General features: G+C 32.9%; 1 protein-coding gene across 1 annotated transcript in view; it reads left to right on the forward strand.

Annotated features, from left to right (window-relative positions):
- Positions 1–796: 796 nt before the first annotated feature.
- Positions 797–17,230, forward strand: part of LOC111622320 (cytospin-A-like) — a 53,693-nt gene continuing 37,259 nt past the window's right edge. The window contains exons 1-5 of the mRNA XM_023364673.1: positions 797–1,280; positions 4,663–4,872; positions 13,462–13,646; positions 14,782–15,043; positions 15,148–15,414. Coding sequence (XP_023220441.1) covers positions 1,197–1,280; positions 4,663–4,872; positions 13,462–13,646; positions 14,782–15,043; positions 15,148–15,414 — 1,008 coding nt within the window. The 5' untranslated portion in view covers positions 797–1,196. The remainder of the gene's footprint in view (positions 1,281–4,662; positions 4,873–13,461; positions 13,647–14,781; positions 15,044–15,147; positions 15,415–17,230) is intronic.

The following is a 17,230-nucleotide window of genomic DNA, read 5'->3' on the forward strand; positions in this document are numbered from 1 at the left end:
TGTACAATTCTTGTATAATGTTAAAAAATTAACCGTTACTTCGACAGCGTCATTTACAACTAAATTTAATGAATGAGAGAGACGCACGAGATACAGAAAAAGCTCTATAATTTATTTTCCTTAAATTTAGGATTTATGTATCCATTTGTCATAAAAATTTGTCTTTCCACTTTTTTCCCGAGACTACAAATATTCAAGTACAAAGTAACTGGTTTCGACTTATTTCTACTTAAGAAGTAGTTAAATAATTAAGCGATTAGGGAATTGGGAACGTAAACAAAACCCTGACGAAAGAGCCAGAATATTACTTAAACAAAAGCTTAACCGAACCAATCTATAGCCGAGTACAGTGGGGACTGATTTCTTCTAATACTGTGTTAGATGTAATAAAGACAGAAATTTTTCCAGTTCGATGAGAGTGACCGAAAATTTGTAAATTTTTGAAATTTCTGAGGATACTTGGTGCTAAAACGAATTAGTTAGAAAACAAATGACTATTAAGTTTAACATATTTAGACTTTTACAGCTATGGTGAGAAACATTTAAAATCTACAACAGCCCCGTCGCGTCCTTTGAGATATACTAGTGATGCGACAAAAGAGGTATTTGACATTGACTGGTATCGGCACCCTGGGGATTTGGCAGTCCACGTGTATGCATGCTCTGCAACTGTCTTCGATTCCATCTGTTAGCCACTCGTATTTGACTAAGTGCATTGTTTTAAGATTTAAAAAGTAAAGAATATTTTATATTTTTATGTACATTTCTTTGCAAAGCTATATTTAATTATAATTTTCTTTAAAAGTATATTCATGTAATTGAAGAATATTTTGTATGTACCAGTGTGGCTACACGCCTGTTTTTATCGTTATTATTATTATTAGTCTGTATAGTTTTAGTTTAATTTAAATTCTAGAATTTTCCTTCTTTCCGATTTCTGTGTTCCTTTGTCTCGGACTTCTGAGAACTCGCCTCACCTCTAACCCATCAGGAGGTAGCGTTAGAACAAAAGGAGAAAACGAGGCTGGAGGGGAAAAGGAAGAGTTTCTAGAAGCATTCTTAGACCGGACTCGGAGAGAGACAGACGAGTGGCAGCAGGTTCTTGAAAAGAAAATCGAGGAGCGCTGCAGAAGGAGGCCGTAAGAAGCGGATCGGTAGAAGAATCCGGTCGACGATTATAGAGAAAAAACCCCAAAATGGACCCAAATTGTTCTAAAAGGAGAACAGATGAGAAAGAGAAGCCGAGACGAGGAACGGTGGAGAACCAACTGGAAAATTGGGTACCCTTCTGTCCTTTAATTCTTCTCATTTTCCCTTCTACTTTTTCTATTTTTAGTTTAAGTTAGGTTAAGGTTTACGCGTGCAAATAAATTGTCGGGAAGTAGTTATCGAGAAATCAGCTACCGGTCTATTGATATACCTGGTCACTCAAGATTGTGGAACCGTTTGAAGGAGAACAGCGGGAATCCGAACCTATTCTGTATATATATTTCAAATTCAGCAAGAAATTAAACTCGTTTAATTGGTAAAACGTGTATGTGTTTACCTGTCCGCGTTGAACATTTCACACCAGTACATCCACCACATTTTATTTCACAAAGTAAGTTTTTATTATTTTATTTTTAATTGTAGCCCTTATATCGTGGGTAGCAATTCGGAATGTAATTGTGATATTAAAAATGCATTTAGAGAAGTCTACGGTTTTTACTGGCTTATCGAATAAACGATACGAATGGACCCTAGACATCACTGATGCACAATTGACTGATTGCCCCTGGATGTCGGCTTCTTACAGAAACACAGCTTCCCTATCATCAAATGTCACAGCACGCCCCTGGATTAGTAGTCACATAAGTTGGGAATTTTATTGAATTTGCATTAAAAAAATTTTTATCTGTTCAATTCAGCTCTCCCAAGAGTAAATCCTGAGTGTGCCACTGCTACTAAAGCAATGCCAGTAAAATGTAACAATGATCATTTTGTCTTTTGTTTATTTTAAGAATTTATGAAGTTTTTAAACTCTTATTAATGATTGGCCAATCCTTCTGGTTAATATCCTCACTTTCAAGATAATTGTCGACCAGGTGAGCCCTGTGTGGACAAGCTTTGTCAGCCATAAAAATGAATTGAGAGCCAACTGTGTCCCTGAAAAGTTTAACATAGTGCTATAAGATCTCATTCCTATACCTCCCAGTAGTCAGGGAGCCTCTGTCAAACACATGGAGAGGCTTGTGGCAACAAGCATCATGTTGGATGGCCACAACCATCCAACATGATGCTTGTCCAGATCATGACATCTCTGTTGCCATAGCAGTCCATTTTTTGGATATTAGAGAAAAAGAATTGAGTACCAGGTTCTCTCTAGATGAAGGTGCATTGAGAATCTGTTTCCAGGCTGAATTGCAACTTGGAGTTGAGAAAAGAACCCCATTGAAGTCTGGTACAAGGCTGATGTCTGCACCATGCTAAATGCACTCTCTTTTATACTGAATATACTTTTATACTGAAATACTGAAAGGAGTGGGATGCAAACAGCAAGTCTTCTAGCGAAATACCCTCTCTCATGAAGCCTACGGGAAACAGTAACTCTTGAAACTCTGGTTCTAGTGATGGCATGCAGCTCAAGAGATGGCTGTGAAGCTGTAGCAGTCCTGTGGTGTCTCTCTGAAAGTGCTAAATAATGATCTTCATTGGTCATCATGGCTCTTGGACAACCTTGCCCAGGCCTTCTCAATATGGATCCAGTGTCCTTAAACTGTTTCCACAAATTTCAGACAACATTGGGCATTACATTGAGTTCTTTAGCAATCTGCACTTATAATTGCTCTGCCTCTAATCAGCCCACAATTCACCTCATTCTGTCATCAAAAGACATTCATGGCTACTTATTTTACCTGATTGCTTATGAAATTGGACCAACTCTTGCAAGAAAAACAACGAATGTTGCTGAGGAGTACAAGCAAACTAATTATGGACAAAGTCACATGCTTTTCTTGCCTTCTTCTGTCAAAGCTCTGCCCACATGCACATGTAAGCTTACATATTCAACACTAAAAATTTGCATTCTTATTCGGCGGCATAATTTGTACTTTTGGTTTGTTACTTTTTGTTAAAATAGACAAAAGTGCAAATTCTCTTAAATTTGAACATCAGTATATTATATTTTTACATATATTAAAAATAAATTTGTTTAATGACTTCCAAACTATGCTAATGTATTAACTCCCTACATAAATCAACTGACTCCTTCAGGATTACTAGCAACCACATTGGGAACATATCATAGTAGAAAGTAATGTTGTTTTAGTCACATTTATGGACTTTAGTTTTAGTCATTCTATATTCCTATATAGAACTATAATGTAAGGCCAGATTTTTGGAGTTTTTCACTGCTGAAGAATGTCTACTATATTCTCCATATCTCAGTTTAATTGTGATGATTTTAAGCTAAGTATTTTATATAGAGTAGATTAATCCTATATAATAATAAACAATAAATACACCTTATAAATTAAAACGATAAGATAATGAAAAGAAACAAAAATTGTATTCTGTAAGAAAAAATATTTGCAAGTTCTTGAATTATAATAAAAAAAACACGAAAATTTCCATACAAATATTTTTATGAAAAAAACATTTAATTTTGATTATAACTTCAATTACTATTCAACTTACAAAAATACTTTTACAAGAACAGTTAATTTAAGCTTTTTACTAATAAAAAAATAATATATTTTATAGAAAATTTCTATAAAATTTTATTTTGTATTATTATTGTTATTATTATAAAAAATATATTCAAATACACTAAAACAATTGTAATTGATACCAAAATCACATACCAAACCATTCATTATATACGAGTCATCTTTAACACATACACCAGTGACTCCAGGTTCAGTACAAAAACATTCGTGACAAGGAAAAGAACTACTGTGTGCTATACCTAATGGTCTAAAATAATGGATTACAGAGTGAGTCAGTTTTGGAAAAGTACAGCTTTTGCTTATACTGTATATCAAAAATTTGGAATCATATGATAAAAGTTTGCTCAAAACATTTGTTAGCAGAATAGGATAATTGTGGAAGTCTGAAACATAGCTGAAAAATTTATTGAACATTATCAAAGCCAAGGAAAACATTTTGAAAATATATTTTCCAGGTCTGTCTTAAAGTACAAATGTTTATCTCCAATGTTTGTATTGAATCATCTTGAAATAGATAAGAGCAGATGGCAAACTGTGGTCCCAGTCTAGCTTATGAATGTTTTTTTTTTGATGATTTACAGTTGTAATCACAGCAGGCACAACTAGATAGCTAAATATAAATGATAATGAAAAAGCATCTTTTAATGACTTTACTGTTATATTTCATTTACAATATTTTTTTATTTTTATTCTGTGCTTAAAAATTTAATATCTTGTTAGCATTAAGGTGGAGAGAAGAGAAAGTTGAATACTGTGTTTAGATTCTTCAAATATTTGGAATATTAATAGTCAAAATAAACATCTGACTAAATATATTAACAACAGTTATTTTGTTAGTATATCTTAATTAGGCCTACAATTGCTATGTTTTTTACTTGAATTTTATATTATTTTATATTAGTTAAATTATGTTAAATGTTAAAGTTTTTGTAATTATAATATTTCAATATGATAGGAACATCAAGGAGAAGGAGTAGAACAAATGAGAGAAGAACTTGAAGCTTTACAAGAAGAAAATTTATCTTTAAAAGAACGTTTAGTTGAAATGGGAGTAGGTTTGCCAGTTGAACAAGCTGCTCTTTCAGACACAGAAAAAGAACAATTGTTGTTACGAAAATCTGGATCTATTACAAGTCTTGACACTGAAAAGAAGGATACGGATGAGGTTAGTATTAGAGTATGTTGTATAATAATAAAAATTAAATAATTAGACTCTAACAAATATTATTCTGTTATTTATTATAAACAGAATGGTATTTTTAATTATTACTTTTTGCATAATTTATTGAAATTCTGCTTACTGGGCTGCAATTTTAATAATTTTAATTTTTTTATGATTTTTGTTATTTTGTATATTAAATTTATTCACAGAAGTAGCTCTACATATAGGTAAAAAAAGTGATGCCTAGAGCCTCTTACTTTCAGGAGCCTACAAATTTGAAACTATATTTTGGTATCTATTACATCTTCAGGAAAACCATTTTCAAAATTGATCACAAACTACCCCAATCAACAATGTGTCAAGAGACTTTCTTTACTTTTAATATTGTGCATTGATAGATATTGCTACCGAACTGGACTTTTTTCTATGCAGTTGACCCCCCCCTATAACACTGTTGATAATTCCATTTTATATGAATTCCATGTTGTATGAGTCACTTAGATTTTACAAATATGTGAGCTGTTCACAGTCAGGCACACGTATTTGTAAAATCTAAGTGACTTGTACAACATGAAATTCATATAAAATGGAATTATCAACAGTGTTATAGGGTGTCGACTGTAATTGATGAGTAGACAGTGGAATTTAGGCAAATGCCTATTTTTTTCCTTGGCATATACATGGCTAAGATTTTGTATGAACACTTTTCATGAACATTTAGACCAAAACAATGGTATTTTATAATGCCTAAAAATGCTTATTTTGACGTTGCTGCCTATTTTTGCCTAAAACACAAAGTTTAGTCTGTTTTCATATTTTTAGAAAGTTTTTATTAATTTTTCGTTTCATTTTCAGCAAAGGTTTACTTTAATTCTTAAATTAAACTTCTTAAGTTTCATTTTTTCCTGAAAATGCAATCAGACAAATTCATTTTATTATTATTATTGATTACTTATATTTAAGTCCCAGTGGATGCCTATCCCAAGCAGAAAAAATTAGAATGCAATAATAACGGAAATAAATTACACCCCTGATGCAATTTTATAGTAATAAAATTAAAACTATATGAAATATTTTAAAATAAATTGTTTTATTTAATAAATATAGCATTAGAGATGCTTTATTTGTCATTTTTAGACAGTGGATTTTAGGCAAATGCCTATTTTTTTCCTTAGCATATACATGGCTAAGATTTGTACTAACTACTACAGTGAACATTTCTTCAATATCAAAAAACTTCTGGCCACTTTAATGGACAATGCAGTTTGTGTAACTAAAGCCAAGAAAATTTTGAATGACATTTATGTTCAGAACGAGTTGATGTACATCATGTGTTATTTCACATTCATTGCTGATACTATTACTGCTCTTGAAAGTAGTGGGAAACCTATATATGAACAAATTGATCTCCTCAATAGAGCAAACCAGAAACTTTGTGATGCACCAGGCACTGCTGCAAAAAAAAAGTGAAGAAAGAGTTGAAAGCAGTGCTTCGAAAGAGACTTGGATTAAAGTGCTTGTTTATTGTGGCTGATATTTTGGCAGGAAAGAAGAGCAAAACTGAAAGTAAATTCCCAGTTCATCTTCTTCCAAGGTTGAAATATCTTCAGTAGATGTGGAACACATCTACTGAAGATAATGGATTATATTCTCTTTCTCTGCATATAAATTAATTCTCAGTGACAAACGTTGCAACTTTTCTATTGAAAATTTGGAAAAAATGCTTGTAATATATTATGAAGCTAACTATGGAAAACAGAGTGAATAAAAACTGTAAAGATAATTGTTTGTATACTTTTGTGTTTGCATCATTCTGAATACGTGCATTGTTGTTTGGAATGCATATGTTAAATAAATAAAAAAAATTCATCGTCCTGATAAGTATGTTAATTGTTCATTGTGCGAATTTTGACTGCATATTTTTTGTTTATATAGCCTAAATGACTCAATATAAGAGTTTATTTTAAGCGCCTAAAATGCCACTTTCAACCCTGGGCTAGTGCAGTGGGGTGTTTCGCCACCCCAACGTTTTAAAAGTTGCACTATTCATAGATTTCGCAAGAAATATTTGTGTCCTCTTCAGTAGCTTCATGATTTTATGTATAGAACATGCTCAGAAATTACTACGATGCTGCAGAAATTCCAGTAAGAGAAAAACAACAGTTTTCAGTGGGGTGTCCAAACACCCCACAGTATTAATTACTTTTTTTTTAAATTTTACAAATATTTATTTAGTTTTTTTTATTTTAAAAATAACTATAATGTGACCACATTTATTATTTATAATATAGATATAATAATCAATGTGAATAAAAATAATTTAAGTTTATTTTAATTCAAAATGGCTGACTTTCATAAACACATTGAGAAAATACCAAACATAGCAAGTTGCTTGTCATTTGCACTGAGTGCCAAAGTACAATGTCAGCTATTGAATCAGAGTGACAAAAATGCTTAAAAAACAATTTAAATTTTTACTATTGGTTTAATAATAAGATCTAATGTAATGAGTTTTGATAAATGTTGTTTTTTATTTTCGTGGATTTATGTACTAATATAATATGTAATCATACCTGAATATAATCATATGTATAATGACACATGACTTTACCAAATAAATGAGTAAATCTTTATGAATTTTTACTTACATGGTTTATGGACCCAAAAAAATGTCGGGGTGGACAAACGCTCCACTGCACTAATGCCGGAAAAAACTCAGTTCACTAACGCAGGGTTAAGGGCCTATAGGTCTGCTGTCTATTGATGAGTTCAGCACTACTAAAATCAGGAGAGCAGTTTTGTAGGTGAATTTCTGGACTCCTATTGAATTTTCCAATTTGTTGTAAAACTATTGTATACATTTTATTACTTAGTATGTGTTTTACTGTGTTTTTTATATTAAAAATTTTCATATTTTTGTATACCCAAAATAAATCTATTCATAAACAGAAGTGGACAGAACGCCGACCATTTAATAGAATAAACTTTTGTCATACAGGCATTAAATTACCAATAACTGTTGTCAGATTGACAAGCACTTTCGACGTTAATTATTTTTGACTTCTTCAGGTCATTAAAACAGTTAAAATTCCTTTTTTGATTACAAATAACTGACCATTCCAAGCATATTAACGTTTTGGAATGGAAGCAACAGTAGAACATAAAACAATTTTCAAATAAAAACATGCGCAGTTGTAATGCGCATGTGCAATGCGCCTCCAAATTGTGGAGCTAGATACGTTGGTTTAGACATTTATACAAACTGATCCACAAAGGGGGCAAATCAATTGTGGGGGTGTTGCAGGGATTTAATATGTTGGTAAGGAGGGGCTCCCAAATATATATAATATTTCTGTTATTGCACTGTCTTATTATGGCCACCTCGTCCTGCAACGGCGTATGCTGGTGTTGTAACACCATTCTAGCCAGCTCAGTTTCATTCTTGCCTTCCCTGATAGAATACTGATGCTCTGAAATACGACAAGACAACATTCTAGTTGTCGCACCAATATAATGGGTGCGACCATCCGACATACTTTCTAATGGGATAGAATAAACCCCATTGACCCAATGACAGGGATCTTACTTCCATTCTCGAAAGATCGGGGGTTTATTCTATCCCATTAGAAAGTATGTCGGATGGTCGCACCCACTATATTGGCGCGACAACTAGAATGTTGTCGTGTCGTATTTCAGAGCATCAGTATTCTATCAGGGAAGGCAAGAATGAAACTGAGCTCGCTAGAATGGTGTTACAACACCAGCATACGCCGTTGCAGGACGAGGTGGCCATAATAAGACAGTGCAATAACAGAAATATTATATATATTTGGGAGCCCCTCCTTACCAACATATTAAATCCCTGCAACACCCCCACAATTGATTTGCCCCCTTCGTGGATCAGTTTGTATAAATGTCTAAACCAACGTATCTAGCTCCACAATTTGGAGGCGCATTGCACATGCGCATTACAACTGCGCATGTTTTTATTTGAAAATTGTTTTATGTTCTACTGTTGCTTCCATTCCAAAACGTTAATATGCTTGGAATGGTCAGTTATTTGTAATCAAAAAAGGAATTTTAACTGTTTTAACGACCTGAAGAAGACAAAAATAATTAACGTCAAAAGTGCTTGTCAGTCTGACGACAGTTATTGGTAATTTAATGCCTGTATGACAAAAGTTTATTCTAATAAATTTATTCTCTACCTTCATCACTCTTTTAATGGATCTCAAAAATAAATTTGCCAAGGGCTGCCAATATTTATTCATACCATGTAACTCAGTGTTTCTCAACCTCTAACAAATCGCAGTCCCTTCAACATAGTATCGCCCCTTCAATAAAACCGTTACGTAGTATCGCCCCCTTCACTTCAAAATTCCGATGTTGAGGGCCAAGGCTAATGCCAAATTTGTACTGCATTGAATAGACTAGTGACTAGTATAATGTTATTTGTTTAATTATTGTACGATATAACGAATAAAATATCTAATTATTCTTAATATAATGTTTTACTATATCGCACAGAAAATTGTTTTTTGCCGCCTCAACATGGGAAAATGCCCACATGGGGGCGTTTTTCCATGTTTTCCAGTATTTCAGTATTTATGTACTTTTATGATAAAATGAAAAGTTGCATTAACTTATTGCACACCATCAACTTCAGTATCTTAAAATAATCATCAGATCTGCCACAAGTGTAGTACTTTCATACTTCATGATAAGTTTCTCTTCCACAACAGTTGTTCATATTATAACCTTCCTCTTAGACTTTGTTGCTACTACACACTTCTTAGATGCCATGGTTAATAAGTAAAAGGTTATATTGGGTTGAACAGACAGTTTTTGCATATTTTTGACAGCTGTCTTTACTTAACATAGATGTGCGATCTCATTATAACCAGTTGTGAAATTTAACACAAAACACTAATGTGAGGTTTTATAAGCTTATTTTAAACTTTTTTCTTTATGTTTGAATAAAATCAAGTTGAAATTTCAATGGATAAAATGTGTATTATACTTTAAGTTTCAGAAAGGATATAATTCCATACAAATGTAAAAAAAAAATGTAATGTGTGAGAAAAATGTGGGAAAAATGCTTATAAACTTTGAATGTGTCAGATGTGGTTTAAAAAGTTCAAATAGAACTTTTTAAACCACACCTGACAGTTTTTGTATACCTCTATATATTGTAACTTCTACTTCAAAATTTTCCAAATAGGAAAATTTTGAAGTAGAAGTTACAATATATAGAGGTATACGAGGGCTGTTCGGAAAGTTCGCGGCCTCACATAGAAAAACAAACAAAATAATGTTAAAACTTTTCTTATTTTTCAATGTAATCTCCTCTGTTAGCAATGCACTTATTCCAGCGATGTTCTAGCTTTTTTATGCCATCACAATAGGTCGATTTGTCAAGGTGTGCAAAATACTCGTTCACTTCAGAGATGACTTCGTCATTTGAGTGGAATCTCTTTCCAGCCAAGAATTTTTTTAGGTTTGGAAAAAGGTGGAAGTCACTGGGGGCCAAATCAGGTGAGTACGGTGGATGTGGAACTAATTGGAAGCGAAGTTCGTTTATCTTTTGTTCAGTGATTCTGGCGGAATGTGCAGGTGCATTATCGTGGTGGAACAGAACTTTTTTCTTCTTCAAGTGTGGCCTCTTTTCTTCGATTTCTTTCTTCAGTTTTTCCAAAAGTTCACAGTAATAGACAGCATTAATGGTCTTTCCTCTTTCTAGGTAGTCAATAAAGATGATGCCTTTAGCATCCCAAAAAACCGAGGCCATCACTTTACCCGCTGATGGAACTGTCTTTGCCTTCTTTGGTGGTGGCGAACTGTGGTGTTTCCATTGCTTCGACTGTTCTTTTGTTTCAGGAGTGTAGTAATGGATCCACGTTTCGTCAGTAGTCACAAACCGACGCAAGAAATCCTGTGGGTTTTTCTGGTAGAAGTCCAAACACTCCTTTGACATCAAAGTGCGAACACGTTTTTGCTCGGCGGTCAGCAGATGCGGCACCCACCTTGCTGAGACCTTCGTCATACCCAAATCTTCGGTTAGGATGTGGTGCACTCGGTCGACAGAGATGCCTGTTGTCTCAGCTATCTCACGCGTTTTCAAACGGCGATCTGCTAATACCAAATCGTGAACTTTGTCGATGTTTTCTTCAGTGACAGCAGTTGACGGCCGTCCGCTGCGAGGGTCATCTTCCACACTTTCTCTGCCAGATTTAAAAAGGGCTGTCCATTTTTTCACAGTGGTGTACGAAGGAGCAGACTCTCCTAAAACTTCATCCATGTCAGCTTTGATTTGAGATGGGGTCAACCCTTTTTTCGTCAGGTATTTTATGACCGCACGAGTCTCCGTCTTCTCCATTTTTGACAAAGCATGTGCACACTGACTATCTGCTAAGCTGTCGTGGCAAAACTTTTTGACAAATCAAGCGGAAATTGGTATCGTATCTTTAGCAAAGATGGCTGAATTATTCCCGCCAAAAATTAAATTGATCACAGCGCCGCATATAGGCAAGGCCGCGAACTTTCCGAACAGCCCTCGTACAAAAACTGTTGATGAAAAAAAAAAATTGTAGAAAGAAATTGTTAAAAATTGACAAATAACACACAATAATACAGTATATATATATATAATCAAATACACCAAATAAAGTGTAAAAAAGCCAGAAAATATATGAGTGTAAAGCAAGAGCGAGAGATGACTTGGGCACACAGCAGATTGTATTTACACTTCAAGTGCATTTTTCCACTGCATGCACATTTTGAACTCCAAGGCAAATTTTTGTTGAATTTAGCATTTAAAGTATGAGGTACCAATGTATATACAGTGGTATTCTATACTTTGAACAAATATATATATATACATATACATATTTAAACAATATACATATAGGTCTAATTTAATGAGTAGTTTCTAAGTGATGACCACCATCAATATCTCTACAAAGCTCAAAGTGATCAGTTGTTTTGTAAAATATATTATTAAATCTCTAACTGCATTATTAATTAATACACTCCACCATACCTTTAAAATGCAGTCTACTTTGGATAGTTATCTAACGTTTTCGGTCTAATTTATAGACCTTCTTCAGGATTGATGTAAAAAATTTTAAAAATTTGAACTTTCCCAACAGTAATTCCAACAACGCACTTTAGATAACTATCCAAAGTAGACTGCATTTTAAAGGTATGGTGGAGTGTAGAATATATATTCAAGCATTTTAGATGTTATCTTTTGAATATCTACAATAACATGATTTCAGAGATAAACTAGATTTTTTAATTTCTTTGTGATACATTTCAGTCTTAATGAATATTTAAGGGTGTTATATCATATGAATGTATGTGCTTGCAATTGCCTAAGGCCATTCCAACAACTGGGAATTCAGATGAAATAATCCTAAGCAGTTATTACATAATGGCATGGTGCTTCATCTTGCTGAAAGATTATTGTGTCAAGAATACCATTCTGATAAAGTTGAAGTTTGAGAAATTGTTTGAACATGTCAAGATACGTGATTCTTGTAATTTGTGTTTTCAAAAAAAAATTATAAACCTTTGACTTAGTCAAAACCATTATGACAGTATAAGAATTTTTAAAAATATTTTTATTTTCAAGGATAACTTTTCTTTGGTATTTTATGGTCAAGTTATGAAGATAATAAATCAATTCAAGACACTTTTTTTTGTTAAATAGTACATTTTAAGAATCTATGTTTAAAGCTTTAAGATGTTAACTAATATAATTTATCATCAATTATTCAATTGACATAAGTATATCTCAATAAGAGTTCTATAATTGATAATATAAAACTGTTTCTATGAAAAAAAGTTTCTTAAAAAATATTTGCCTGAGTAGTTTAATGGAGAATAGTATTATAGCAGAACTCAGTTAAGAAGTTTTTCAAGGGACCAATTTAAAAAGACTTAAGCAGAAATGAAAATAATATTGATTATAGAAACAAAAGCTATATATGTCTCACTGCATTACAATAAATGAGGTTTATACAATATCTATTTATTTTGATATTTGCTTAATTTAACTGCTGTTGCCTAAATATGAAATTATGTTTTATGATTCCCACAAATAAAACCACAAATCTATAAATGTACTAAAATTCATTAAATTCTCACAGTAGCATCCACATAGTGAATAGCACTTGTCAGAACTTGCTGTTTGCTGCAAGCATAGTAAGAAAATTGTGAGATCTGTGTAAAAGTAGCCTATAGTCATGCATGAGGAATGAAATTTTGTGTATTTTCATGTGCAATTAAATTTATAACATTTTTCATGGGATATAATTGAAAAACTTCGTGAGTGAATCCATTTTTTTTTATCATGGACAAGGATTTTTGTCTTCTTAAGCAGGAAATTTTCTTAAAAGGCAACATTCTGTACAGAAAAAATTTACACATCTCTTATGGAGAAAAAATTTGGACTTTTGAGATCAGTTTTTTTCCATGTAAGAAGTTTAATGCAGGAACTTCTTAACCTGAGTTCTACTGTATTTAAGAATATTTTAAATTCATTAATTATATTAATATCGTTTAATACATATTCTATTATTATTTTTTAAGATTAATCCTTTATCGAATGAAAGTTTAAATGAAAAATTACCAAACTTAGAAATGGGAGAGGCTTCAGGTGTTTCACTTCCTCGTCCACTCTCTGAATGGGATAAAGCAAGCAGTAGCAGTTTAAGTGAAATGTCCATGGCTTGCCTTCAAGACAGAATTATGCAAATGGAAGAAACACATTACAGGTAATAAAAAGTATTAAAGAATAATTTAATTTGAAATTTATGAAGAACTTAAGCAATTTTATTAAGTTTTGTTATTTAAAGTGTTCCATCTGTAAAAAGAAGCTTACATGATGATTTTGAAATAATAATTTATCTTAGAATCAAAAATATGACATTGTTACTATTTAATATATATTTGTGCAAATGAACAAATTCAGTAAATGGCACCATTTTATAAAACAGAAAAGATTTTTTTTTTCTGGAAGACAAATTTGTTTATTAATATATAATATATTATATATTAAAATAGTAATGTTTTTTAATCCACTTTAAACAACTCGTCTATATCAAGTGTGGGAGAGTTGCATGGCAACATTGATGTAATGAAAAGGGATTTCCATATAAACAGTGTTCTTTTGGTCCCCACAGTGTTTTAGAAGTGAAGTTTGTGGCCAAAGTGGATTGAAGTTATTCTCTATTGCCTTTTTAGCAACAAAACTTGCTAAAAATGTGATAGAGTAATTTTGATTCACTTTAGTCACAAATCTTGCATCTAAACATGTTGTGGGGACCAAAGAACACTGTTTATATGAAAATCCATTTTCATTACATCAATTTTGCCATGCAACTCTCCCATACTTGATATACTGGAGCTGTGAACAGCACTGTTTAACCTTCTAAAATCACAGATTGCATGCTTGACAAAACGGTTCACATTATCAATGGTGCTGCAGTGTATTTATTTATTACTTATTGATTTTTGTATTTTAATACTGTTACTTTTTATTAATATTATTTCTTTGTATATCATTGTTATTTTTAATATTGTATAATCTTCTGATTACTTCAATAATAAGTACAAGTAATAAAAATGCCAGAAATATTTATTTTAAAGTCAGAAGGGAAGTGAGGAGATGTAAAAATTATTAATTATAAAATTTCATTATTTTAAATTGTTGATGCTAAAAGTTTTATATGTAAGAATGATTTGATAATAATATGTATGAATGCAATTTATACTCAGTTCATTAATTTAAAACTATTTGTTTCAGTATTTATTTTGATTTTTTTGGAAAATAAAAAAATAATAGAAAACAATGACTTATGTATTTAATTTATCATTAATTGTTATAATAAACAAAACATTTTCTTGTAGCACAAATGAAGAACTTCAGGCAACATTACAAGAATTAACTGATCTACAAGATCAGTTAACAGATCTTCAACTTGAAAATGAAAGAATGAGTGATGAAAAAGCTGTACTCTTAGAATCTCTTTGTTCCCAAACAGAGAAATTAGAGGAGTGTCGTACTCAAATTACTCAGTTGAAACAACTGTTATTCCAACAGTATGAAGAAGGTGGAGATGTTGTTTCAAATGCTTCAGAACGTGAACATCATCTTGTGGATTTGTTGAAAGTATGAAATTTTATTTGAAAAAGTTATAAGGAATATTTTTTAAAACTCATTAAAAAAGTTTTGAGAGTGAATAAACATTCAAAGAAATTTTTTTTTAATTATAGAATTCACACGAAGAGCGCGAGATGTTGTTAATGAAGCAAGAAGAATTATCATCCACTATACAGGCAGCCAAAGAAGAAGCAATGGGTTATCAGACAGAATTAGTAATGCTTCGGGATCGTGTTCGTTTATTGGAATCGACAGTTGAAAGTATTAATGCAGATAAAAAATTGTTGGATAGACAAAACATCGAAAATCAAGAACAACTATCAGCTAATCAAATAGAAGTTTCACAGCTTAAATTACAATTAGAAAATGAACAACAAAAAGTAATTATTTTCAATATAATGTTTTTTTATTAATAGAGAGAATTTAGTCTTATAAAACATTTTGAATTAGCATAAATAGCCAACTAACTTATCAGAGTAAGTACATTTTAATGATAATTTTTAGTGAAATGTCAATGTGTACATCTGTTTTTTATAAATTTCAATTTTTTATCCATTGGATAAAGACTAAATATTCTCCTCAAAAGTGAAATCACAACACAATGAAGAAATGTGTATGGCCACCTGCAAACTGCAGGACTGGTAGATGTGACAGAGATATGAAAATGATTAAGTTGCATAAACATTAGGTCATGTGGTACCCAGTTTTGGGCTATAAACACCAACAGCCAGCTCAGGTTGTAACTGCTGTCAGCAACTGTTCACAGCAGTCAAAGTTTTGAAGCTTAGAAAATGCCTCAGAGATGACAGTGAGCTGAATACCAGATAGTGAGTTAGTGGCTGGGGAACAAAACCATATGCTGGAGCTGCACAACCTTGATGTATCAATGTGTGCAGTTGCCATGTATATTGAGCACAACCTCCAGCAATGTGTGACATGATGAATACACAGGAACATCTGTAAGCATGCCAAAGATTGCACCAGGGCACAACAGAGTGCACAGACTGGCAGATTTGCTGGATGGCCTTTCGGGGTTTATTTACCATGTCAAGTGACATCTGAAGTTGCCTGTTGCTGTCAATGGGTGCATCTGTGTTCACCCAACCTATTTGCAACAGGTTGCATGAAGTTGGGCTTCAACCAGCAACTAGGGTGCCATCAACCACTCAGCACAGGATAGCATGTCTGGTATGGTGTTGACATCATTGCAACTGGAACACTGAATGGCATTGGGTATTGTGTACAGATGAATCCTGCTACAGTCTATGGAGGAATGATGGCTGTGGATGTGACAGTATCCTGAAAAATGCTATGTGCAAGCCCTTTTTGCTTAGTGTCAGTCTGGTCCCACACCTAGCATCATGGTTTGGGAAGGCAACATGTTCAATCAGTGGACAACCATGGTGCACATTTCCAGTACTCTGAGAGCAGACCAGTATATCACATGAATTGTGATGCCTGTGTATTGGCCATTTGTGCAGGCTGCATCCAACAGTGTTCCAGCAAGACAATGTCTGACTGAACATTGCATGGTGAACTCTCACTAGCCTGAATAAAATTAACATTCTTCCTTGGCCAGCAGCCTCACCAGATCTCTCTCCTATTGAATACTTGTGGGACTTCATTCAATGTGAGGTGCACTGGGGACCAGTGCCTCATACCTTAGACAACATGCACATCACAGTGGACGCAGCTTGGCTAGGGATACCTTAGATAACCATTAATTGTCTCATAGATAGTATGCCTTGCCATATAGTAGCCTGTATAGCTGCCTGTTAAGGCCATATTTGATACTGACAAGGAGAGCCTACGGTTTTGGAGTAACGGATTTTGATGATCTTTGGTGTAGAGGTAGTACACGATGTGAGTGTACTACCTGTAAAATACTAAAGTGCAATACTCAAATATAATCGAGAAAATTGGACTTAAAGTTTTGTTAGCACTTTATATATAAATTATACGTATTTCTATTCGAGCGTCCTGTGGCAGAGTGGTAACGAGTCTGATTCATAAGCTTGAGTTCTCGGGTTCGATTCTCGCGTATAATTTTTTTTTTAATTCATAAATACTTATGATGTATTTATTTATTTACTCATTCATTTATTTCTTATTATTTATTTATTTTAATTTAATTTCTACTATTCCAAGTCTAATATTTTTATACTTTTGTTGACAATAACAGCGCATTCTTGACAC

Source organism: Centruroides sculpturatus, unplaced genomic scaffold (genome assembly GCF_000671375.1).
Source record: "Centruroides sculpturatus isolate CEXI.00-Female unplaced genomic scaffold, Cexi_2.0 scaffold276, whole genome shotgun sequence".
NCBI classification, from domain to species: Eukaryota; Metazoa; Arthropoda; class Arachnida; order Scorpiones; family Buthidae; genus Centruroides; species Centruroides sculpturatus.